General features: G+C 36.7%; 1 protein-coding gene across 1 annotated transcript in view; it reads right to left on the bottom strand.

Moving 5' to 3' along the window:
- LOC137037100 (glutamate receptor ionotropic, kainate 5) overlaps nt 1-21170 on the bottom strand; it is a 56975-nt gene extending 35805 nt beyond the window's left edge. The window contains exons 1-10 of the mRNA XM_067410895.1: nt 21047-21170; nt 19143-19307; nt 15562-15659; nt 12134-12299; nt 8574-8752; nt 7395-7448; nt 3926-4087; nt 3126-3278; nt 755-859; nt 248-355 (exon numbers count right to left, since the gene is read on the bottom strand). Of these exons, the coding sequence (XP_067266996.1) occupies nt 248-355; nt 755-859; nt 3126-3278; nt 3926-4087; nt 7395-7448; nt 8574-8752; nt 12134-12299; nt 15562-15659; nt 19143-19307; nt 21047-21170 (1314 nt within the window). The remainder of the gene's footprint in view (nt 1-247; nt 356-754; nt 860-3125; nt 3279-3925; nt 4088-7394; nt 7449-8573; nt 8753-12133; nt 12300-15561; nt 15660-19142; nt 19308-21046) is intronic.
- Nucleotides 21171-24900: the final 3730 nt, after the last annotated feature.

Below are 24900 nucleotides of genomic sequence, written 5' to 3'. Positions count from 1 at the left end.
TCCATAATAACATTTAAGACACCTTAATGCAGAATTGGGTTTGGAGATGTGCTGTTTAAAAAGACTTTCCTTGGTCATGTGCAACATCTAAATCCATTTGAAGCTTGTACCAGTGAGTGCCAAATCTGTAAAAGCCCCATAATTCACTATTATCTCTTACGTATTGATCTGAAATGCTCAAAAGTTCTTTTTTCATGTGCTGCTAAAGCCACAAAGCCCATGGAGTCATATCTGGAGAAGTTCTTACCAGTATTGTGGTGACGGTGAGTGTCTTATTGGCTAACGTCTCAGACGTGTTGATGTCTAAAGACGTGGAGTTCATAGCCAACGTGTTATTGGAGTACCAGACACCAATCTGCACATGTAAAGTAAAAAAAAAAAAAAAAAATTAGAAGATGCTTCACTGCTTCATTTTAATTAAAAAGATTAAGTTAGAACTACTTACATGATGAACAAATATGCGTTAAATGAACTAAATAATATAAAATCATTTGTGACCCATTTGAAAACATGTTTGATCTCGCAAGGGGGAAACAGGCAGGAATAAACGAGTTCAGTGAATAAGACGAGGGGATGAAGGAGAGATAAAAGAGCATGAAGCGAGGGATCAATACTATGATCAATAAGAGAGGAGTGAAGTGGTGATTACTCCAGCTACCACCCATTCATTAGACCTCACAACCTTTTCCGTGATTCCGGATAAAATCCAGAGTTAGTGTTTGTCTGTGTGTGTGTGTGTGTATGTGTGTGTTACCTCTTTGTGACCCCCCTTGAATTTCTCAAGAATACGCAGCGTGTAATTGGTCCTCTGGCCCTTGCTGTTAAACTCCACGTGGCCCGTTAGGCCATCATACTCTACCTAAAATGAAAGAGAGAGAAGGGGGAAATTTAAACCAAGGGTAACAAACAAGAATGACGAATAGCATTAATTTTGACCTACAATATTAAGGCAGAAATTATAGCACAGACGGAGAAAAACAGAGAGACAGCCAGAGGACAAGTGAGAGGAAAACTTTGAGATGATTAAGAAAGTTAAGGTGAAGTGTCATTTCTGCTCTAACGGCATCACCGATTGCAATTGCAAAAATAATGACTGTTTTCATTATTATTGGCAAGTGAGGTAAACACTTGGAGTTATGGAGACAAACCGAGAATGGAGGATGAGAGGAGGTGTGGAGATGGTGCCAAATGGAGTGGTGAAATGATGGAGTGATGGGCAAACTGCAAAACAGATGGAGGGACACAATGAATGAAAGACCACACTTGTTCCTAGACAAACACAAACATAGTCTAGGATCTAACAGTTTATAATAGCTGCATTAAAATGATAAAATACAAGCAGACCTTCAGACAGGTTGCAATAAACAATGGACATCTGGTGTTAAGGGCACAGTTATAATTGCTTTGAAACTAATGCCAGTTGTAAAATGACTGTGGCTGAGCATAATCATTACAGAGGACGTAAAAGTCATACTGCATTGGTCACCATCAGGGCTGTCGATTGAGGGGACAAGCAGGAACATTGTCCCAGTCTCTGTGACAAGGGCGGCCCATTAAGTACTGAAGCTATTTGTGAAAAAAATAAAAATGGCATTTGTTGCCTATAAAATCAGTCATGGGGCCTGTGAATTGACTCTGCGTTAGAAAATTTTTAATCAAATTATACTATTTATTTATACAATTTATTATAATATTTTTACTAGCATTTTGTGTTATCTATATACAGTATCTCACAGAAGTGAGTACACCCCTTGTAAATATTTTATATCTTTTGATGTGACAACACTGAAGAAATGACACTTTGCTACAATGTAAAGTAGTGAGTGTACAGCTTGTATAACAGTGTAAATTTGCTGTCCCCTCAAAATAACTCAACACACAGTCATTATTGTCTAAACCGCTGGCCACAAAAGTGAGTACAACCCTAAGAAATAATGTCCAAATTGGGCCCAATTACCCATTTTCTCTCCCCGGTGTCATGTGACTCGTTAGTGTTACAAGGTCTCAGGTGTGAATGGGGAGCAGGTGTGTTAAATTTGGTGTTATTGCTCTCACTCTCTCATACTGGTCACTGGAAGTTCAACATGGCACCTCACGGCAAATAACTCTCTGAGGATCTGAAAAAAGAATTGTTGCTCTACATAAAGATGGCGTAGGCTATAAGAAGATTGCCAAGACGCTGAAACTGAGCTGCAGAACGGTGGCCAAGACCATACAGCGGTTTAACAGGACAGGTTCCACTCACAACAGGCCTCGCCATGGTTGACCAAAGAAGTTGAGTGCACGTGCTCAGCGTCATAGAGGATGTGTTTGGGAAATGATAAGTATACACTTAGGGGTATACTCAGTTTTGTGGTCAGCGGTTTAGACATTAATGGCTGTGTGTTAAGTTATTTTAAGGGGACAGCAAATTTACACTGTTATACAAGCTCTACACTCTCTACTTTACATTGTAGCAAAGTGTAATTTCTTCAGTGTTGTCGCTTGAAAAGATATAATAAAATATTTACAAAAATGTGAGGGGTGTACTCACTTCTGTGAGATACTGTACATAGCATTAGCAATTTATTTCATTTCATGTATTTTAATTATTTTATATTGTAAATTATATATGAAATATTTTTACATTTAATTTGTTTCATTTACTGTTGTCAATGCTGTTTTCTGCATAGTTTCACAGTGCTTAACATAGTTAAATGTTTCTTGATGGTGTTAAATGATGCACAGCGATACTCAATGCACAATAATGAATTAGTCAAGGTTTAAATTTATTGCGGAGTAAATTGAAAAGCAACCATCATAAACTGTTTCTTGTATATCGACGCCCAGGGGAAAGATTACAAAAACATTTTTCCTTGGAATAACATCCACTGATGAATTGTGCGCAACAAGACCAAGAATGTATGTTGAGAAAGTAAATAAGGTCAATTTAAATTTCATATTGGCTTTTATAGGCTTTGTTAAAGTCAATAAGCAGTTGCATGCAGAATCCCATCAACATAAAAACCAGATTAAAACGGGCTTCCACAGCTCATCAGAGACGATACAGCCCTAAAGACCAAACACTAAAGTCATCAAATACATCAGAAAATGGCTGCCAAAGGTGTAGCCATGGTGACAAGTACCATGCGCAGGTAGTTCATGAGACTGGTGCCGTGCTGCCAGATGAGTGAGGAAGTGCAACTCAGAGGCTTCACTCCAATCTCCTGACTGCGGTTCAGCTCTCGCACTGCTCCGACCACCACATGCACTGCATCGAACATCAGCGCAGATGACAACTGTAGGTGGAGAGAGAACATGAATGAAACGAGACGAGAGATATGCTGAAGCCAAGGCAGAAAGATGGTGGAGAAGAAAAAGAGAATAAAGAAATGTAGAATTGAGAAAGACAGCAAATGAGGTCATTAGGGGGACAAGGAGACTTCACGTCTGTTAGGGCCCTACAGCAACTGTCTTCCTCCTGAACGTCTAACATAGGTTCCTAAATTACGTTGTGTGGCGCACATTCTATTTGGACACATTTGAAAAAAACCTTCTGGCAGAAATAACATCTCATTATTCCACAGAGTTAGTAGTTACTACGGTTTATAGTTTGCAGTTTTTTTCCCATCCTAAGCAAATCTGGTTTAAATAATGCAGTGGAATGTCAATCAAATTACTGAAATTATGGAGGCTCTTGGAATCTAAAAAGCATTTTTATATGCTAACACAACCAAATATTTCACTGATATACATCTCCTGACAAATGTGGTTTTAATTGTTTGATTTAAAAAATGTTAACGATAATAAGAACCTCTCACACTTCAAGTGACACAGCAAGTAAGTCTGCACTCTTTACCTTGAATTTGACTTGAATTACCCGTTATATTTGTGAGCTGTAATGTTTCTCATATATTTGCATGAAAGTATATAATTGTAAGCTCACCGCTGGACCAGGGTATGGGCTGAGGTCACAACCTTCCCTCCATGACAGGTTTAAGCTTCTGATGAACTCCAGGTAAAAAGGATGACTGCTGTTCAACATGGAGAAGCCAATGATATTTGACTGATCATCTACAACATCATCCAACCTCAACAGAGGGAAATCCTGAAAGAGAGAGCAAGAGAGAGACTAACTTACAAAGTACTGTGGACACAATATTGTGGTTTTGGCACTACAAATACTTTAACCGCTTTAATTAACATCTAGAGAAAAGCCAATTCTTGCTTATTACCAAAGTCCCTAAGACAAGTCAATTCACTCGGCGGCCATCTCTGAAACACCTCTCGGGCATCCAAGTGCAGCTCCTATCTCTTTGAATGGGGAAACATCAAATTCTCTAAAGCTGTTTGCCAAGCTTTCGATTAAATTTCATATTTGAAATCACCAATAAAATCTGACAACAACTGTCTCACAAATTTAGTTTCTAAACGCTCGAACGGTATTTTTCAGGCTGGATCAACCTAATGCGCATGGGCAGTCCTAAATGCGCGTCTCTTGTGCCTTATTTCGCAGGCGCGCGTCTGATTGTTTCTATAGAAACCGGAGCTTCTAACGGCTGCTGCAGTGACACGATGACTTTACCAATCGGCGATTTAGAAGGTGTGAGTTATTCCGCCATATTGCACGTTGCACTTTCTCCCATTAATAATAGGAGTGACGTGTCTTGTGTTATTCTATAGTCTTTGTTATTAAAGGTGCTACAGAGGATCTTTTCGTCGACTGAGAAACCAAAGACTTGTTACTGAGTTTTTGAAATGAGCGCATGCGTAAGAACAACCCCCCTCCTTCACAGCTCATTTCGAGGGAACGACTCCCAAAACTCGTGCACGAATGAAACACGAGTGTTTACCACCGGCATTCGCTGTGTAGTGTTAGTGGATTCATTATGTCCGACTCACCACAGGTAACTCATAATCTGCAGTTGTTACTCCTGTCTCCTGACAAAAACATTGCATGCAGCGCCTGTGAAGTGTGGAAAATTACTGGATCGTGCAGCCGCGCTCGTCTCTCACAAGGAACGTCATGGCAGTGATTGACAAGCCAGAGGGCCAATCGTTTATGCGATGATTGTATTGTGAGGTAGTGCAGTTTGGCCGCCATTTTACCTCCCTGTACTGTGAGCTACTATAAGGTAAGTTTGACAGAATTCTCTTAGCACCGTGTCAGCACTACTTTAACAATATAAATATTTTAAATGGACCATTTTTACGAATATATTATATAAAAGTATTAATAATATAGGAATGGTGCTGTAATTTAGTAAGAATGGTTTATTTTTTAAGTTATTGACGTTCATAGTCATAAGAGACAGTACTGGTGAAAATATGAGAGCAAAATCAATGAATATTAAAAATGTATGGATTCAGACTATTAAAACTGCAACACATTAAATCTGAGAAAGTAGTGAGAGGTCAGAAAAGTAAAATTCCCAGGGTTTTGTCTTATCTTAACTTGGCTTATAATGATTGTAGTGTGTGACCTCTAACGTTATACTAGTATACTGTATAGTGGCCTTCACTATACAACATTTCAATCCTATGAGATTGCAAACATTTTAACAACAGTAATTTTACTGATGAACTCATTTGAAAGTTTTGAAAATAGTCTAGAAATGACAGAAAAGGACGCAAAAGTGGCATTCAACATAATAATGAAACCATTTGTACAGTATAAAATATATTACAGTTAAAGGCACCATACATCACACATTTATAGTGATTAGGTAAATGTGTGCTTAACTCAAATGCAATGTTTACATATTATTCAGAAAAGGTCTAATTTTTTTTTTAAATAACTACATTTGCCTGGCCAGTTTTTCGCAATTACCCACTGCTCCCTATGGGTTTGGGAAAACCCTCATCCATAAATAAATAGTAATTTACTGAAGGCAATATTCAACCCTGCTAGGATTCCACTCAACATAAGTGGTGCCCATTGGGAACGTTCAAGGAAAACATTAAAAATGGGCTCAATTTTTTTTTAGAAAAGCCATTTTTTTGTCCTTGAGTATAATGGCTTTAACCTTGTCTGCTAAATCAGTCAGTGCTTATACTTTCTCACCTATTGGCAAGTGGATAATCCCAAGAGGTACAGTAGGCAGTGAGTCTGTCAATGGAAAAGTCAACAAAGACTTTTTCTATAGCTGTGTAGAAGCAGTGGGAAAGCTCTTGGTGGATCCACCAATTGGTTTTAGATTATTTATCACAAACTTTTGCTTTCTATATGGCAGCTGAAGGAGGATCCAACTTCACCTATGAAGACTCCCATTCAGTTTTTAATTCCAATATGTCTGCAATTATTGATTCACTCTAAAACCTTCTGAAGTCCAGGTGCATTTCAAGTGAAGCAGTGGAATGATCTTGTTATGTCATTGTCCCCTTCAGCAGCATAACATCCTTTTGATTCCTCCTGAGGATCCTTGTCGTATAGTTTATGAATGGAGGTATGACAGATACTGTAACTATTTGTGAAGGGCTTGATAATGGCAAGTGTCTTTCATCTTTAGTCTGCTCTCAATTAAATTGCTGACAATGTGAATCTGACAAGACGATGACCTTATTCAAGAGGCAGACTTAATTTTAGAGACTGCTACTGAAAGCCATCACTCAGCAGCCACCAATGAATCTAGCATACAATTGCAATATTGCCTTGAAGTTGTCTGCATTTGTCCCTGATCTTGGGGAATCTGATCTTTGCCAAAGTCAGATTATTAAAAGCCTATGCTTGAATTTTAATGTTCAAATGAGCTGTTTCATAAGGAGAAGAAAACAAAGACTGAATTTTGTTTTATTACACTTTATAAAATATGTACATTGAAAATTCTTTATGCCATGACGGCACTTAAAAGTGGTGCATTACTAAATTAAAAAAATCACACTAAAATATAATTTAACTCATCTTCTTTCACACTCCTATGTATCTTTAGACTTTTTTTCAGTTGGCACGCTCTTAGCAAAATTGCTTCCTTACTGCAGAGTGAGCTCTGGCTTCCTCCCAAAAACAAAAATAAATAAAAATTTCATAAAAAATGCATGTTAAACAAATTTAATCTCTAAACGTTTTAAATATTAAATATTTGCCATTCACTGAGGCCATATGAAACATGTTTAGACAGTCTCAAATCTTATCTTCCATGATTCAATTTGCCTCACAAGGTCAAATACTTTAGCCTACCTCAACTTGTAACAGTTGTATTAAAATCCCAAGCTCACAGCAGAAGCATATGCGACCTCAAAACAAGGACATAATCCACCTCATCCGCAATGATAATAATAAACGGCATTGATGCGCTTTGCATCTGTGACGAGCTGGTCAATGGCCAGGCTTGCTGTTGCTGTTACTGGATGAAAGTGGGTTAAGGGGAGAAAGTGTAGTGTGTCATTGCACAAAGTGAAAAAAGGGGTTTGTTTACCATTGTGGTGAGAATATACTTGTAGAAGGCCGATGTCATGCCTAATTCTGAGGCCTAGAGAAAGGGAGAAACAGCAAGAGATATGTTGTATGTCAGAGATCTAATCATAACTCATACTACATCTGCACAGTCGAGTCATGTCAGGTTTTTCTATCTATCTATCTATCTATCTATCTATCTATCTATCTATCTATCTATCTATCTATCTATCTATCTATCTATCTATCTATCTATCTATCTATCTGTCTGTCTCAGTTGTGTTGAACACAATAGTCTGGAAAAAATCAGGTTGCAAATTAAAATCCCATTTAAACCTAGCTATAAACTAAGCTTAAGTACTTTGAAAAATGTAAAACAAATGGCATTATATAGAGAGAGAGATTAATTTTTTTAAATTCACCTCATCAGATTGTATTTAAAAAAGAACTGGAAAAAAATTTAATATCCTTAAAGGTGCCCTAGAACCAGTTTTTACAAGATGTAATATAAGTCTAAGGTGTCCCCTGAGTATGTCTGTGAAGTTTCAGCTCAAAATACCCCATAGATTTATTTAAATTAATTTTTTTAACTGCCTATTTTGGGGCATCATTAACTATGCACCGATTCAGGCTGCGGCCCCTTTAAATCACACGCCCCCCTAAATAGTGACAACTCTCTTGTCTCCGTGAATACAGTAAGAAACGATGGTAACTTTAACCACATTTAACAGTACATTAGCAACATGCTAACAAAACATTTATAAAGACAATTTTCAAATATCACTAAAAATATGATATCATGTATCATGTCAGTTATTATCGCTCCATCTGCCATTTTTCACTATTGTTCTTGCTTGCTTACCTAGTCTGATGATTCAGCCGTGCACAGATCCAGACATTAATACTGGCTGCTCTTGTGTAATGACTTGAACAGGGCATATGCAAATATTGGGGGCATACATATTAATGATCCTGACTGTTACGTAACAGTCGGTGTTATGTTGAGATTCGCCTGTTTGCCAGGTCTTTTAAACAAATGAGATTTATATAAGAAGGAGGAAACAATGGTGTTTGAGACTCACTGTATGTAATTTCCATGTACTGAACTCTTGTTATTCAACTATACCAAGGTAAATTCAGTTTTAGATTCCAGGGCACCTTTAAATCAAAAGTAAAAGGACCCCTATATAAGCAAACATACCTTCTTTAATATAAGTATCGACACTGATGCATTAGCATCAATGATAATAGTCGCAACTTTGTCATCACGGATTTCCTTCAGCAAGGGGGTGGGGTCCAAGTTTTCATCGAGCATTCTGACTGAGAGTGTTTCCCGGGATATGAGGAAGTGACGCACAAGCTCCTCCAATCGCAGCAGGCCTGAGGGTGTAGCATAAAACCCCAAATCTTTATACAACTCCTTTATATAAGCATTTTGAAAACATTTTCAATATATATTCCAGGGAATTTGTGAAAAATTAGCAAAAAAAATTTTTTAACAACGATTGTATATCAGAATGGCTATTCAGCATAAATGTCACGTTGGCACATTAAAATAAATGTCATGCAACCATCTAAAACCTTTTAACAGCTTTCATAAACTGTCAATTGCAGTAAACCTTAACTTACTTTCCAACCTGCTTCTCCATATTAAAGTCAGTGACTATCGAATTAAGTGACTTTGAGAGCCATTAAAGTTAATTCTGTATGTACATAAATTTGTGCTCTAAGCCACCACAAAATCCATATGGTGACTTCATTGATTTTGGACTGCAGTCAACAAGATGCACAGCTAACGATAACAGCAGGGTGGAAGTGATGAAAGAGTGCTTTCTCACAAAAACAAACAAAAAATACCCTACCACTGAGTGGTGGTAACCATACTCTCTCACACATCCACATTAGTAAGGAACCAATGAATAGATGAGCACATCTATGCATGCTAATGTGCACAGAGAACTTAAACATGCCTGCACAAACATAACTGCCTGCATCTTAGACTAATGCTCTCTTACACTTGAACATGAGCACAGGCTGCAATAATAAAGCATGGGATAAGCGCAGACATGCAAACAGCAGTAAACAGTGGTGCGTGAAACCGTAGCACCATTACCCAGACCATACCAATCAAGCGAGAGCTGCTTACATCAGCAAGGCATGAGAGATCAACTTGCAGTCAGCATCGTAACGGCTCATATACATTTTACTTTAGTGTGCTAACTACTTCTCATTAAGCTTAATCAACAAAGTATAACAAATACAGTTAATATTTCTTCTTGTTTGTCTGTATGATGACACAATCCTCAATGTGATGTCCCTCCTACTCCTCTGAAAAACATAGGTTCAGTATTTTTGTATACATCAGTGATAATCATCCGACATCACCAGAAAGATAGGTGTGCTTTTTTAATTAAGAAATAAGTTAAGTGCCTCCAATCATGCCTATCCACCTTATTCCTATAACCCCATGACGCTTTGCGTGAATTATGGATGTAATTCCCACTAAGCTGTAAACAATCAGTGAAAGGCTCACTCAATTAACGCAGTAAGTTTTTTTTTAAAAAACTGAGTACAATAAGATGACATTATTCTACTCACTGTTTAAACATTAAACAACATTAAAAGGACATTTAAAAGTGTAAAAGCATCAACAAGACCACAAATGTGCAGCATATGTTGTCTTTTTTTCGTATTATTACAGTGGAATGCAAAGGGAAAAAGAAAATAATCATGAGGAAAAGAATGCAGCGACTGAAAAAAGCTCTTGCCATAGATATTCTTGTTATAACATGTCACATTAAAATACCAAGTGTTACATTATTCTGATGATGCCTGAAAATAAAACATGAAGAAAAATTGACAGCTCATTCAGTCAAACTGAAGGATAAGCTTTAGGGCAGCCTTATGTTTTGAAATGAATTGTTTCAGTCTTTTTGAATGGAAATTCCCCAAACTGGAAATGCCACCCATAATTCAAAACGCAGTAGGCTCGTCAGGAATAAGTTGGATATTAACAGTTATTAAATAAGGTTAAATCATATCAGTTTTATAATGTTACTTTGGCCCTTATGCTACTTTTATTTGAAGGGACAGTGGGATATTGAACGAGATGGGTGATCAGGAAATGTAAATTGTTAATGTTAAAATGTTAAAGGTTAGTTCACCCAAAAATGAAAGTTCTATCATTAATTACTCACCTTCATGTCGTTCCAAACCCGTAAGACCTTCTTTCATCTTTGGAAGACAAATTAAGATATTTTTGATAAAATCCAATGTCTCAGTGAGGCCTCCATTGACAGCAAGATAATTAACACTTCACTCTAAAAAATGCTGGGTTAAAAACAACCCAAGTTGGGTTGAAAATGGACAAACCCAGCGATTGGGTTGTTTTAACCCAGCAGTTGGGTTAAATGTTTGCCCAACCTGCTGGGTAGTTTTACTTAACTCAACTATTGTTTAAAAATTACAGTATTGCTTACTTAAAATGAACCCAAAATATCTTGAAAATTAACATTTATTAATATGTTTAATAAATGAACATTTTACTTTCATTTTAGATTTATTTTAAGTCAGCCATATAGTCATTTTCAAACAATAGTTGGGTTAAATAAAAACTACCCAGCAGGTTGGGCAAACATTTAAGCCAACTGCTGGGTTAAAACAACCTAATCGCTGGGTTTGTCCATTTTCCACCCAACTTGGGTTGTTTTTAACCCAGCATTTTGTGTTTCAATTGCCCAGAAAGCTACTAAAGACGTATTTAAAACAGTTAATGTGACTACAGCGGTTCAACCTTAATGTTATGAAGTGACGAGAATACTTTTTGTGCACCAAAAAAAAAGAAAAAAACTTCATTCAACAATATCTAGTGATGGGTGATTTCAAACACTGCTTCATGAAGCTTCGAAGCTTTACAAATCTTTTGTTTCTAATCAGTGGTTCAGAGTGTATCAAACTGCCAAAGTCACGTGATTTCAGTAAATGGGGCTTCGTTACATCATAAGTGTTTTGAAACGTTTCAGAATTTCAATGGTTCATGTGACTTTGGCAGTTTGATACATGAAATCGCCCATCACTAGATATTGAGGAATAAAGTTGTTATTTTGTTTTTTTGGTGCACAAAAAGTATTCTTGTCACTTCATAACATTAATATTTAACCACTGTAGTCACATGAAGTTTTTTAAATACGTGTTTAGTACCTTTCTGGGCATTTGAAAGTGTTAATTATCTCGCTTTCAATGGATTCCTCACTGAGCCATTTGGATTTAATCATAAATATCCTAATTTGTGTTCCGAAGATATGGGTGTGGAACCACATGAGGGTGAGTAATAAATAACAGAAATTACATTTTTGGGTGAACTAACCCTTTAAATCCAGATTTGAACTTACACTACTGTATTAACTAATGCATGTGTGCTAACTGCTAGGCCACAGCGGCAACATTTTTACTTAATATAATGTCATTATCATCATGCAGAAAAATGAATCCATAAGAATAAAGCTAATAAAAGGTTTAATCTTATAAAAATATGTAATTTGCTGAAGCAGTGGCATCAGCGTTAATAACATCATATAATAGGCACCAAGCCTAAGGATAATGCACTTAAAAATAAAATGAAATGCATTGTGAATCGGCGACTGTGAAATGAATTAGAAAAGGTGCTGTGAACAATGAACAATTCAGCCTGATCTATAACAGCTGAATGAAAGAATGGGCAGTTCATTGTTGATAGTGCCGACGCTTTCCCTGCAGACTTACACTCTGCTTTGGCACAGATCAGGCTGGCCGTCGGATAACTGAAAGAGCGCAGAATGGCACCGATGGCCAAGCTTAAGTCCTCGTTGCTAGGATACAGCGTCACTGAGGCAAAGCGCAGATATGGCAAGCGTGGCGTCTCCTCTGGACCAATCTTGATGTGAGGGATCTGGGAGGAATGGGCAAAAATAAAGAGGAAGATTTAGAAGAATAGACCCACACAGGTTTTTAATGGCAGATGCCAATATCTAAAGCAGCGATTTTCAATCTTGCTCCTGGGGAGTCACAGCACTGCACTTTTTGCGTGTCTCTCTTATTTATTCTGACTTGTAAAAAGTGTTCACGTCCTCGTAGAACTCATAACTTGACCATGCTCCTACTTGTACCATGTGACTGCTGTACCACCTGACCACTGCAGATTTATACTGCTGTTAGTAGTGTTGCTATAGAAATGCATAATTCAGCTCAGATTAGAATGTGTATTGGGTAATTACGACATGCCGTGAATGCAGCATAAACTTAGCATGTCAGATAAGAGAGACTTACAAAATGTGCAGAACATTCTATAAAACTTTCTTAAAAAAACTTCACATTTTTCACAAGATTAATAATAATAGTAATAATAATACATGTTTCTTGAGCACCAAGGATCATGTGATACTGAAGACTGGAGTAATGATGTTGAAAACTCAACTTTGCATCACAGAAATAAATTACATTTTAAAATATATTAAAATAGATTTTTTTTTTTTTTTACTTTGTTTTTGATCAAATTAATGCAGTCTTGTTGAGCATGAGATTTCTTTCAAAATTACAAATTATTCTTTTTTTATGAATTTATGATTACAAACGATAATAACAAATGTTTATTAGAGTGCCTTGTAAATTCAAATTCAGTTCCAACATTTAAATTGAGGTAGCAGACAGAATATTGAATCGCAAAATTAACTTTGTCAAGTCTTGATAAAGACTTGTTAGAAAGTTTAACAAATAGTTTGGTCCATTAACTACTATGTACTTACATTTAAATTAATCATTTGATACAATGCACTTATTGTGTACATACATGTTTCTACATTGTACTTATAATTTAAAAATACCTGCATGTAACTACATCTGTAATTAATTTCTGTAATTACATTTATAATTACACTGTTGACTCATCCCTTACACCTTACCCCTATCCTTAATCCTACCCATACCACCAAAGCTTTCCCTAACCTTACCCGTATCCCACCTCAATAGCTGCAAATGTGTTTTGCAATTCAATATAACCCAGTAAGTACATTGTAATTATTTTTTGATGTAAGTACATAGTTGTTAAGGCCACTTAATATAAAGTGGGACCAATAGTTTTAAGTCTTAAAGGGACAGTTCACACAAAAATGAAAATTCTGTCATTAAAGGATTTGTTCACTGATAATGTTTATGTCTTTCTTTCTTCAGATGAAAAGAAATTATGGTTTTTGAGGAAAACATTCCAGGATTTTTCTCCATATAGTGGACTTCAATGGCTACCAATGGCTGGAAGTACCAAGCAAGTATTTACAAAGCGAACATGCAAAGACTAAGTCAAAAGGCCTCTACAAAAAAAGGTAAAACAATGCATGACCTTTCCAACGTTATTAGGTAATGCATGGCGCATCGCAGAGCAGTGCAAGATGAGCATTTGTCAACCCGTTGGTAGCCGTTGAAATCCACTATATGGATGGAATGATTTCCTCAAAAACCTTAATTTCTTTTCGACTGATAAAAGAAAGACATAAACATCTTGGATGACATGGGGGTGAGTAAATTATCAGGAAATTTTAATTATGAAGTGAACTAATCTTTTAATTACTCACCCTCGTGTTGTACCAAACTCATAAGACTTACGTTCATCTTCGGAACACAAATGGAGTTTATAAAATTCAGTATCATCAGTAAAATAAACATAATGATAATTTACCATAACATGAATATTTCTTTATAACAGGCAAATATATGTCTACTAAACCTTGGTGGAGTCATGTGGAAATATTTTAATGATGATTTATATTATTCAATAACTGGGACATCATGCGGTTCGGGAGATAGGCCTAATAACATGCGTCTGTTGACATGGCTCCAAACAAAACTTCTGGAACAGATAAAAAGTTCCAAGAACGAAGAAAGTATGTTTTTTTTTTTTTTTATATTTTAATTCTTATTTAGTCTTGACAAACCAATACATTCATAAGCAAGTCGTAAAGCAATAACTCCAGTCCAGGTCTCCAAATGCCAAAAAAGTAACTTTCGGTTTACACATTAATAATCAAAAAGTTCTTATGCGTGGTTCATAAGATATGAAAAAATTTGGGTTTAAACAACCTAGCATATTTTATTATTGTTTATCATGCTGTAATTCATTAGTAAATCGCGCATTTAGAAAGCCGATTCGGCTATGTGTTTTAGTTTTTCTGACAGATGGTGCCAGTGCATTACTATTATCAATTAAAATTTGGTTTTAATTTTACTTAATTGTTTTTACTGCCAATTTTTAAAAAATGTTTTAATGGGTTTCCCTTTACATATTTATATGTGTTTTTCATAACTTGCAGTTTGTTTCCTTGATGTTTTTTAATTCCATTAACTATAGAAAACTGGCAGCGCACCTTGCATAAACCATTGTAATTATTGGTTCATGCAATAATAAAGATAGGGGCCCCTTCACAAAGTTTTGCTTAGGGCCCCCGAAAGTGTAGGCTCGGCACTGCTGCTCTTTTTTCTGAACTTTTTGAAGCGGAGGGACGGAAAGCTCTCAGATTTTAACAAAAAGATCTTTATTTGTGTTCCGAAGAGGAACGGAAGTCTTAGGAGTTTGGAACGACAGAGTGAGTAATTAATGACAGAATTTTAATTTTTGGGTGAACTGACCCTTTAAAGCCTTGAAGTGGCCTTACAGACAGAGTGATAGAACAACAGATAGATTATTGGATGAATGTCTGTTTTTTCGTTAAAGCACTGCCTAAAAACCTAGCATTGTTTTATTTATTTTTTATTTAGTAGTTTCCAGGTTTAAATTATATTGAAAATCTGGGATTAAAAATGCTGACCACACTGTGTATAAATATACAATTTAATTATAGTAAATTAGGTGTACACAAAATGAACAAAATTAAAAGCACGTTCATTTTACGAAATATTATATTGTTAATTGGCTGAGTAGGCACCAAAACAGCCAGATATCAGCCAATTAATCATCCTGGCTGATATATCATTCTCTCTATCCGTAAGGAAGGAAGAAGAGAGAGAAAATATGGAAAATTAGGTCAGAGGGAGAGATGCTTTTCAAGCAGCAAAGCAAAGGCACACAGGAAATAATGGCCTGTGGCTGAGGAACAGTGTAAATTTATCATCTCAGGAAATGCTCTCACAGACACATAGGCAAATGCACTTCCTTTCATTCTCACCTCTTTTTCCCCACATATGTGACTGACAGTGGATCCAGAAGCAGGACTAGAGGCAGGACCAATGACAGAGACCACTCCCTTTGGCAAGATCTGACACACTTGGAGGGGTAAAGATATATTATTAGAAAGAGACAGATAAATAAGGCTACAATGAGAGAGAGGTAGAGAGCAGGGTGATAGAGCAAGACAGTGACTGAATGAGAAAGGGACAGGGTAGAGAGAGAGACAGACATTGCAGTGGGCAGAGAAAAAGCCAACATCTTGGACGCCGTCCAGTTCTGTGTCCTGTTCCTAGATGATATATCAAATTAGGAGTCAATGCAAAGCTCTTTTTGATTAATTACATCAATAAGCACAACACAGATTTATGCTCTGCCTACAGGAGATTGCTGCTCTAATTCTACAGAAGAACGAGGAGGAGAGAGAGAGAGAGCACAGGGTGTATATTTAGATGAAAAGATTTCTTTCTTGCTTGCTTTTGAACTGTTGCATTGAAATGTTCAGGGCACTGTGCATGTGTGACAAGGGTATGTAATTCATTTAGCAACAAATGAAAATCCTTTATCCTCCTGTTATATTCACATGCTCTGCTGTGAGTGTGTGTTATCAGTCCATTTCAGTCCAGTGGTAAAGTGAAAGGTGTTTTTTTTTCTTTCTGTATTGTGCTCAATACAGCAGTGCATATTATTCTAAAGAGAAAAAAAGCATGTCTTTCATCCAAATGTAATAACTTTATCCACTAAAAATATTGTTAACCAACAGTTAAGTGGCTTAAATATTAAAGAAAAAAAAAAAATTTGTAGACTATTGTAATAATTCAATTCTGGTTAACAATAATGGTATATTATATTATATTATATTATATTATATTATATTATATTATATTATATTATATTATATTATATTATATTATATTATATTATATTATATTATATTATATTATATTATATTATTATACACTGCCCGGCCAAAAAAAGTCACACATGAATTGGTACATCTGAGTCCATATCTTAAATTCATTGAAAGACTTTGGGAAGTGCTGGAGGAGACTTTACAGTGACTTTTATTTTGCCGAGCAGTGTATATATCATTACATTTAAAGGGCACCTATTATGCAAAATTCACTTTTACATGGTGTTTGACCATAAATGTGTGTTGGCAGTGTGTGAGCAAAACCACCCTAGAATGAGAAAAATCCACCCAGTGTTTTTTTTACAATCTCAATAATTCATAAGCACTGTCTCAGAACGCCCTGTTCTAAGATTGCTCTCACTGTGACGTAGAATTGCGCTAAGCCCCACCCACGTGGTTTGATTGACAATCTGGTTTTGGCATAGACCCCGCCCTCGGTGATCTGTCAACCATCCTCCATTGTTTCAACGACAGCCGGTAATGTCTCCTAAGAAACATACGTGTTCTGTGGGATGTAATAATGAACATAGTAGTTTTCACTTACTTGAAAACGCAGTGGATGGATTTTATTTACGAAGGAAAGGCGCCACTCAAAATTCCAAAATACGTTTATGTTTGCGCGAATCATTTATTGACTGACTGTTTTGAGAACGAGGGTCAATTCAAAGCAGGTCTTGCTTCTAAGTTAATCCTCAAGTGTGGATCGTTGCCTACTGTTCGCGATCCAACGTCACCTCCAGAAGAAGTAAGTGTATTTAATGTTTTTTGAGCAAATAGTCATTTCAGTCGATGTCAGCCAATTCAATAACAAATGCGTCTAAAGTTGTTGTCGTCGTCGTAGAATGTCTGTGTATATAATTTAAACCTTGTTTGTATAGTGTGTATCTAACGTACTTAGCAAACGTTATCACAGTATTTGTGTTTGTAGTTTCAAAAAATTGCGCGAACGTTATCACAGTGTGTGTGTGTGTTGCACATCCATAATTGCAAAGGGGACGCGATTAAAACTATAAGTACATAAATGTATCAAATAACCATTCAGAGACGTCCTGCTCCATTCTCAATTGTGTTTCTTCTGCCGGAGTCTCTTCATCATCTGGGTCTGATTCCGGTTCAAACATGTACGGCTGAATAACATACAAAACAGCGAGTCTCTCATTCTCAGCCATTCTGCTTCTACCGACTGTATATTGCCATAGGTATGCAAGTTACGCCCTCATCCAAAGGCAGGGCGGGGATATGCAGCTCATTTATATTTAAGGTGGTACACTACAAAACAGCTCTTTTTAAAACAGGCTCTAAAAATGACATTTTCAAATGGTTATAATAAATTTAACTGTGGGGTATTTTGTGCTGAAACTTCACAAATACATTCTGGGGACACCCAAGACCAATATTACATCTTGTAAAAAGGGGCATAATAGGTGCCCTTTAAAAAAGAAATCACTCAAACTTGACCTTCAACTTTGACTTTCCATTCAAAACGCATCTTCATTCTGTTATAGAATGCCCTCTTTATAATCAATCAATTTCTAAAGAAGATTAAGAAAAAGATTATAGAAAGAAAAAAAACTAGGCATTATTTTAGACTACTTTTCTTTGTAATTCATCATTAAACCTTGCCAATAGTTAATTTAATTCTGATAATAGAGCTGCATGATTAATCGTTAAAAGATCAAAATCTCGATTCAAACACTCACGCGATCTTACTCCTAAATGACAGCGATTCGTCTATGTCTATTAAACCTTTGACAAATACAATCACAGCAAACATTAAAATCTGCATTTACACTGTCGCTGACCCAGAGAGAGCAGCTGTTGTGGTGTTAAACAGCTTAAAAAACAGTCTTTTCAACAACACATTATTAACAGTTCTGTTAAAATAATTCAAATGATCACAGAAGTACTGGGATAAAAGACTATAGTTTTAATATGAACACTAATGTCTATGGTAGCGATAAAAATATAGCAAGTCACCTTTTAAAAGTAACTTGATGCACCAGTGTTACACCAGTTGTTGTAAAAAATTTATTTGTCATTGAATCATTCATTCAAGAGATTCATCCAGTAATGAAACAAGTGAAGTCTTTATGAGTGAGTCATTGAATCATTCATTCAGACCGATATACAACAAATTATAACAAGTAAATCATATCAAATTAATTAAATATTTTTAAAATAGACTGCAGCTATTAAAATTTTGTCAGAACCTCTTGTAAATTACATGTTTAGTTATTTTATTTTGAATTTTGGGAGAACCGTGATCTCCATTTTTTCTCCCTCCAAAAAAACTGATTCTCAATTTATCCAGAATCATGCAGCTCTATCTGATAACAATAATATAATATAATATAATATAATATAATATAATATAATATAATTAATATAATATAATATAATATAATATAATATAATATAATATAATATAATATAATATAATATAATATAATATAATATAATATAATATAATATAGCAAATGGCAATACTTGACCTTTAGCCTTGACTTTTCATTCAAAATGGCCACTTTCTATAAGCTAATCAAATAAAAACATGTATGACCCTATAATTTGTTCTTGTTGAATTTTCATTGAAGTTGTTTTAGTCAAAATATTTTACATTACAGAATTAAAATTAATACCAGTGTGTGTAGTCATTTTGTTAGACTCACTTGTGTCTGTAGTCTCGTATTGAGAGTCTCTCTGCAGCTCAAAGATGTCGACCTCCACGCGTGCTCGTGCCGGGCCTTCCATCGCACTGTTGATGTTCTCTCGGGCCAAAGCCAATGCCAACCGCTCTCCACGTCCACATGCTGACTGATCATCTAAAATAGCAGCTGAAGAGCAACAATCTGGAATTTAATTGCATTGAATTTAATTAAAAGTTCTTGATGTTGATGATTGAAGTTTCGTTTGTTATTGCAAGATGATGGAGTTACTCATCTAGATTGAATAGAAACAAGTTTGCAAAGAATGTCGCATGTTGTGATGTTAACTGATTAGATTGTTCTATTGAGCGCATTTTGTTTGGAGGCTTGCCAGAGATTAATTGATGTTTTATTGTTCGCAATAATCAAGATGAACATGCTGATGCTTGAAGCAATCAGTCACATGCTGTGAACAGCCAAGTATAAGCGACTTTGAAAAAGGTTCCTGCTTGAAGCCGATAATATTGCTTAATTTCGCCTGAACTCTGCTCTAAAGTCAGTGGTTTCATCTAATGACTTAATCTTAGTTTTTAAAAAAAAGTCCAAAAAGAAACGATCCCAGCATATCTGAGATTATCGCTTCACACTCTCTCTTCTATAACAGGTGTTTACTTGAAAAAGATTAAGCCTAGTAGGAGGTCAGTACTTCAGAAAACGTATTTAAACATTAAATCAAGAACGAGCTTTGTAGTCACTATAAATGTGGGCTTCAGGTTGATGCTTGCCTCCATTACAAGTAAAGCATTTAGGTTATCTGGAGACTGTACCAATGCAGCTGATTTGCTCATTCCAATTAAAAGAGTTTTATTTTTTCACATAGCCTCTGTAAATAAAGCTGGAAGAACTGAGGCAGAATTAGACCTCTTGATGGGTAGGAAGTGGACTAGGTTGGTACCGCAGTTGAACCTTATTGCAAAGGTAAAGGCCAGCAGTACTATTACCACTAAGGGCCCTATCATACACCCGGTGCAATGTGACAGCAAGTGTTTTTTGCTAGATTTAGCCCGACCCAGTTATCATTTACACGTCCAGAGCCCACTTTGTTTACATAGCAATTGTAATCACACTCATTTGTTTGTCCATGGGCGTGTTGGTCTGAAAACGAGGTGTGTTCAGGCGCATTGTTGGCGTGTTGCTATTTTGAGGCAACTGAAAACGACTGTGCCATTGACCAACAAAAACCTGGTGTAAATCAATGGCGCAGTATTTTTTTATTACTATTATTATTATTTGAACGGCGCGTTAGTAATATGCGCCTATAGGCGGGTGCACAACATGCGTACACTCAGCTTGTTAGACACACAGGGATGCGCAGCACACAAACATGAAAATATTAAAAATAAAAGGATTACAATGTAAATGGCAATCTGCCATGGTGCAAGCGTACTTGGCTTTTAAAGGGAATGGGAGATGACACTGATTGGTTTATTGCATGTTATGCCAAAAACACACCCATGACTCAAAAAGAGATTGGGTACAAGCCTTTTTTTGACCATGCGCCTTTTGCTGCAAACATTTTTTGTTGTTAAACTAGAAAAAGTAGATTCGGACGCACCCTAAGTGCACTTGCGCCATACGCTTCAGGTCATGCGCTTAGATCATTAAAATAGGGCCCTAAGTATTAAACTGGCCTTACATGTTTGTTCTACAGACATGAATGATACCTTTAAACATGTGGCTTTTTGAGGATATTTTCTCTGCAATGCCCTTTTTTGGTGCATGATAAAACAGGAAAGATGAGCCCCTAGTCGGGTGGGCTCTTTTGACTTGGGCCATAAGCAGTCACCTAGAAACAGCCTAGTAATTGGGAGATAATGTGAAGATGCACTTTTGTGTTGTTTAACAGGAAGTGGCCCATGGTCTCTCACCCATCCTGACAGCTGAGAGAGCGGGTGTCTGGCTGTGAGAGGACGGGGCCATGGTCAGCAGCAGCAACAGCAGGAAGAGGAAGAGGAGGTGAATCGACAGCAGCAGCGCTGGCAGAGCCGGCATCTTCCACTGCTCCTCATGGAGAAAGGTCGTCTGGCTGCCTGCACCGCCACCTAGAGGACAGGTACAAGATTACACATGAGAAATCATCAACTGACATGTTTTAATCTGATCCAGATTAAAATCAATATACATTGTGCATCCCAAAAAGAAACATATAGCATGTTGAGAATGGCACTATTCTACTTTGATTTTGTAGGATACTGTGCACAATGTTAAAGCGTTTGGATCGTATGCGTTGTATGTTTTATGCGTTAAATACTCGGATGACCTACTATGTTATCCAAAATGTGCAGCATACATTTTTACACGAAAGTGGATTAAAAAACACAAAATAACAGCAAAGATAACTAGATGCTAGAAGTTGAATTAAACATGCAACATTTTAACTTTATTCAATGCAAAACTGCAACAATGAGGTCATGTGGAAAAGTTTAGCATTAAATAATGCATACTATTTTTGGGGGGAAATAGAAGAAAAAACAAACCCCAATTTATTCAGTATACAGTATATAATGCACAACAGGCAGTAAGCAGCATGCTATTATTCCATTCTAAACATAGCCCTTGATTTAGTTTAACTTGGCTGTTGTCCACACCACTCTGTCCATGTGTTGCATCACCCACTTAAGCTATTAAAGGGTTCCTCGTTGACCATTTTGGTTTGCAAGCAGCACAAACATGCCACTTTTAAACATAATATGCCTGTTTTTTCAATGCCCTTCACTAACACACAAACAAACACAGGCATATATTCCCATCCACACATCGAGAAGGAAGATACACACACACGCACACACACGCATTAGATGCCTGTTTCTTGTCCCAGTGCTATAATGTGAGCCATACACAAAATGCTTTGGCTCTGTGATGTGATAAAATATTCAGGACCATTGCAAAAAATGTGTGGCTGCTGAAAACATATTTGCAACGACTTACTGAGGTTTTATTGTTAACTTGCCACTGAAAACCAATTTTTTTTAAAAACATGATGGATGATTCAGAATGGTAATTTTAACAGATAAAATATTAAGGTATCTGATCTATTGTGTTTCTGTACTAGAAACATTGATTCACATAGTAATTATGGGATGCTATATAGTTTACTAAACAATAACATGAGCTTAATGGGTGTTTTTCCAAAACTTTTCAGGCAAGGAGGAAAGTTTAGACTTACACGAGCATGAAAATGAACTGACCTTTCAAGTCAAATGTGTTCAGGTCACTATAGGCCTGAACAGATAAGCCTGAATTATGGCTGCTGGCGCATGAATAACATGCCATGTGTGATGGGTTACTTCGCATATGCAACTCACAGATAAAGCAATCTCAGAAGAGGTGCATGTTTGGAAAAATAGGCATGTACATGGAACAACAATAAATGAATTACCAGGGAAATCAAAAATGTACAAAAATAGACCATGACAGAAATTTTACAACCCAGTCTGTCAAAGTGACGTACAGTATAATGATTATTTGTCGCGCAACCTCGGCACATGCCACATGCGGCAATATAAAACAATTCCCCACAAGAAAACCCGCAACATAATACAGAGAAGCAGAGAGAATTGAATGCAGCCAGAAGAAACAGACTCAGAAATGGCTTTGGGAGACAAAGAGGAGAGCGAGAAAGATTGAACGCTTGACGAATGCAGCATAATAGAGCTGAAAAGACTCCGGTCTGGTGTGTGTGTGCGTGTATGGGCCGCACAAAACAGAGACACAAGTCAAGCTAAAGATCAAGAGCCTCATCCCTAAAGCCGCCGTCAATCCTGGGCTGCCTGTGTTTGAGTTTGTCAACAGCTTGATTTGTATTGGCCTTCCTCAGCTCCGTGAAGTAAATGTTTATCTTTCCTGCCAATAAGGCCCTTTGAATGCATTCAAATTGAAGTCTGAATGGAACCAAAATGAAGTGAGCGGACCAAAAAGGGAGGAGAGGACAGAAGAAAGACAGCTGGGATGAGATAGAGAAAAGAGAGAAAGCAGAAATAGTGTGGAGAGAAAGATGAAAGTAAACCGAGAGAGATGGTGAGAGGGGAGAGAGTAGGAAGAAAAAGAAAGTATTAACACACACAAGTAAACACCACATAAGTCGACAGCATGCTGAATGGGCAGAAATTCAAGCTTGGCTGTTTCAGTTATTTAACTGTTAGCTTTCCTGCATTGAATTTAACAGTCAATGTAATTGCCCGCAAGCTTGCTTAATCAATGGACTTTTGCTTCCGCTCTCTAATAACAATATATAACCACACATCCTAAGACTGATGCATGAGCATTCACAACCTGTTAACACTTTACATATTTCTTTCAGTGGCCTGAGTTCCAGAAGTCTTTTTCCTTTTTTTTAATTATGCAGTATCTCACAAGCTGCTGTACAGAATATCAACACGGCTATGGAAGCAGGCCTGGACATTAGGGCTGGGACAATACTATCGATAAATCGCAGTTCATGGATCGTTTCTGATATTTTCCACATGCATCGCAAATTGATTCTGAGCTTAGTTTTAACTGCAGGTGGCACTCTAGGCTATTTTTTAAACGCATGATCAAATGCTCACGAAGAGGATTGCTTGAGCGTTCGGCTGAGTCTGACAATGTATTTGCACCTCAGAATGCTTTTATGACACGAGATTGATGTAAACAGCCCAATGCAAACACACCCCTGTAACTTTTTCGAACTTTATGAATGATTATTTTATCAAAGGTTCAAGTTGTGTGTGTAAGTAATTGGAAGGAAGCAGAGTACGTCTGTTTCTAAAGCACGCAGTGCCATCTGCTGTTGAAAACTAAGCTCAGAATTGATTCAAGAGAGAATCGCAATAGAGTGTCCCAGGGATGACGCGTTTTTGTAGGCCAACCCGGAAGTTAGCGGCGCACGGGTTCCCTCGGTTGAAAGCCTATGCATTTTTCCCATAGACTTTTGGAAAAATCGCAGAAAATAAACTCTGGGTTTAACAAAGGGTTATGACACTTACACGTTTTGTCTATCAAGATAATCTTTACAAGTTAACACAACATTTATAGATTTTGAAGCCTAAATAAAGTCGTCAGATATAAAAAGCTAACAGTAGGATATAAACGGACTACAGCACACCATGGTCGCGGATCAACGTTGTCACCATCAAGCTTCCTCAAACTTTATTTAGAAAACAACTTTATTTAAAAACATGCTCGCTGATTATGATCTGCGCTGTTATTAATACTTATCCACTTTTCCATGAGAAATGCTGTCCAAATGTCCCGTTTTTAATGATGACGTCTAAAGTCCCCGCCAAAGGAAGTAGTCCCTTTTAGCAATTTGTTAGCAACCGCCGATTTTAAACTTTTACTGTGTCTTAAAAAAAATCACAATTGGGTTATAACTGGTGTGTTTTATGTCATAGATCAAAACGTGCAAGTATTTAGAGGCTTTGTTAACCACAGACCTTATTTCAGGCGATTTAGCAAAAACCCATTAAAAAAACCCATAGACTTGACGGCGTTGGAAACGGAAGTCCTAAAATGCTAACTCGCTTCCGGGTTTTGCCTACAAAAATGCGTCATCCCTGAGGCACTCTATACATACAGAAAATATCAAAATCGATCCAGAATCATTTCTCGATGCGCAATGCATCAATTGCCCCAGCCCTATTGAACATAGAACTTAACCCAAGCTTCAATGGTAATTAATTACATAATGGTAATTAATTATATAGTGATTATATATATATATATATATATATATATATATATA

This window comes from Chanodichthys erythropterus, chromosome 15 (assembly GCF_024489055.1).
Source record: "Chanodichthys erythropterus isolate Z2021 chromosome 15, ASM2448905v1, whole genome shotgun sequence".
In the NCBI taxonomy this organism is placed as follows: Eukaryota; Metazoa; Chordata; class Actinopteri; order Cypriniformes; family Xenocyprididae; genus Chanodichthys; species Chanodichthys erythropterus.
Note: the sequence above shows the minus strand (reverse complement) of the source record. Positions and strands in the feature narration are given on the sequence as shown.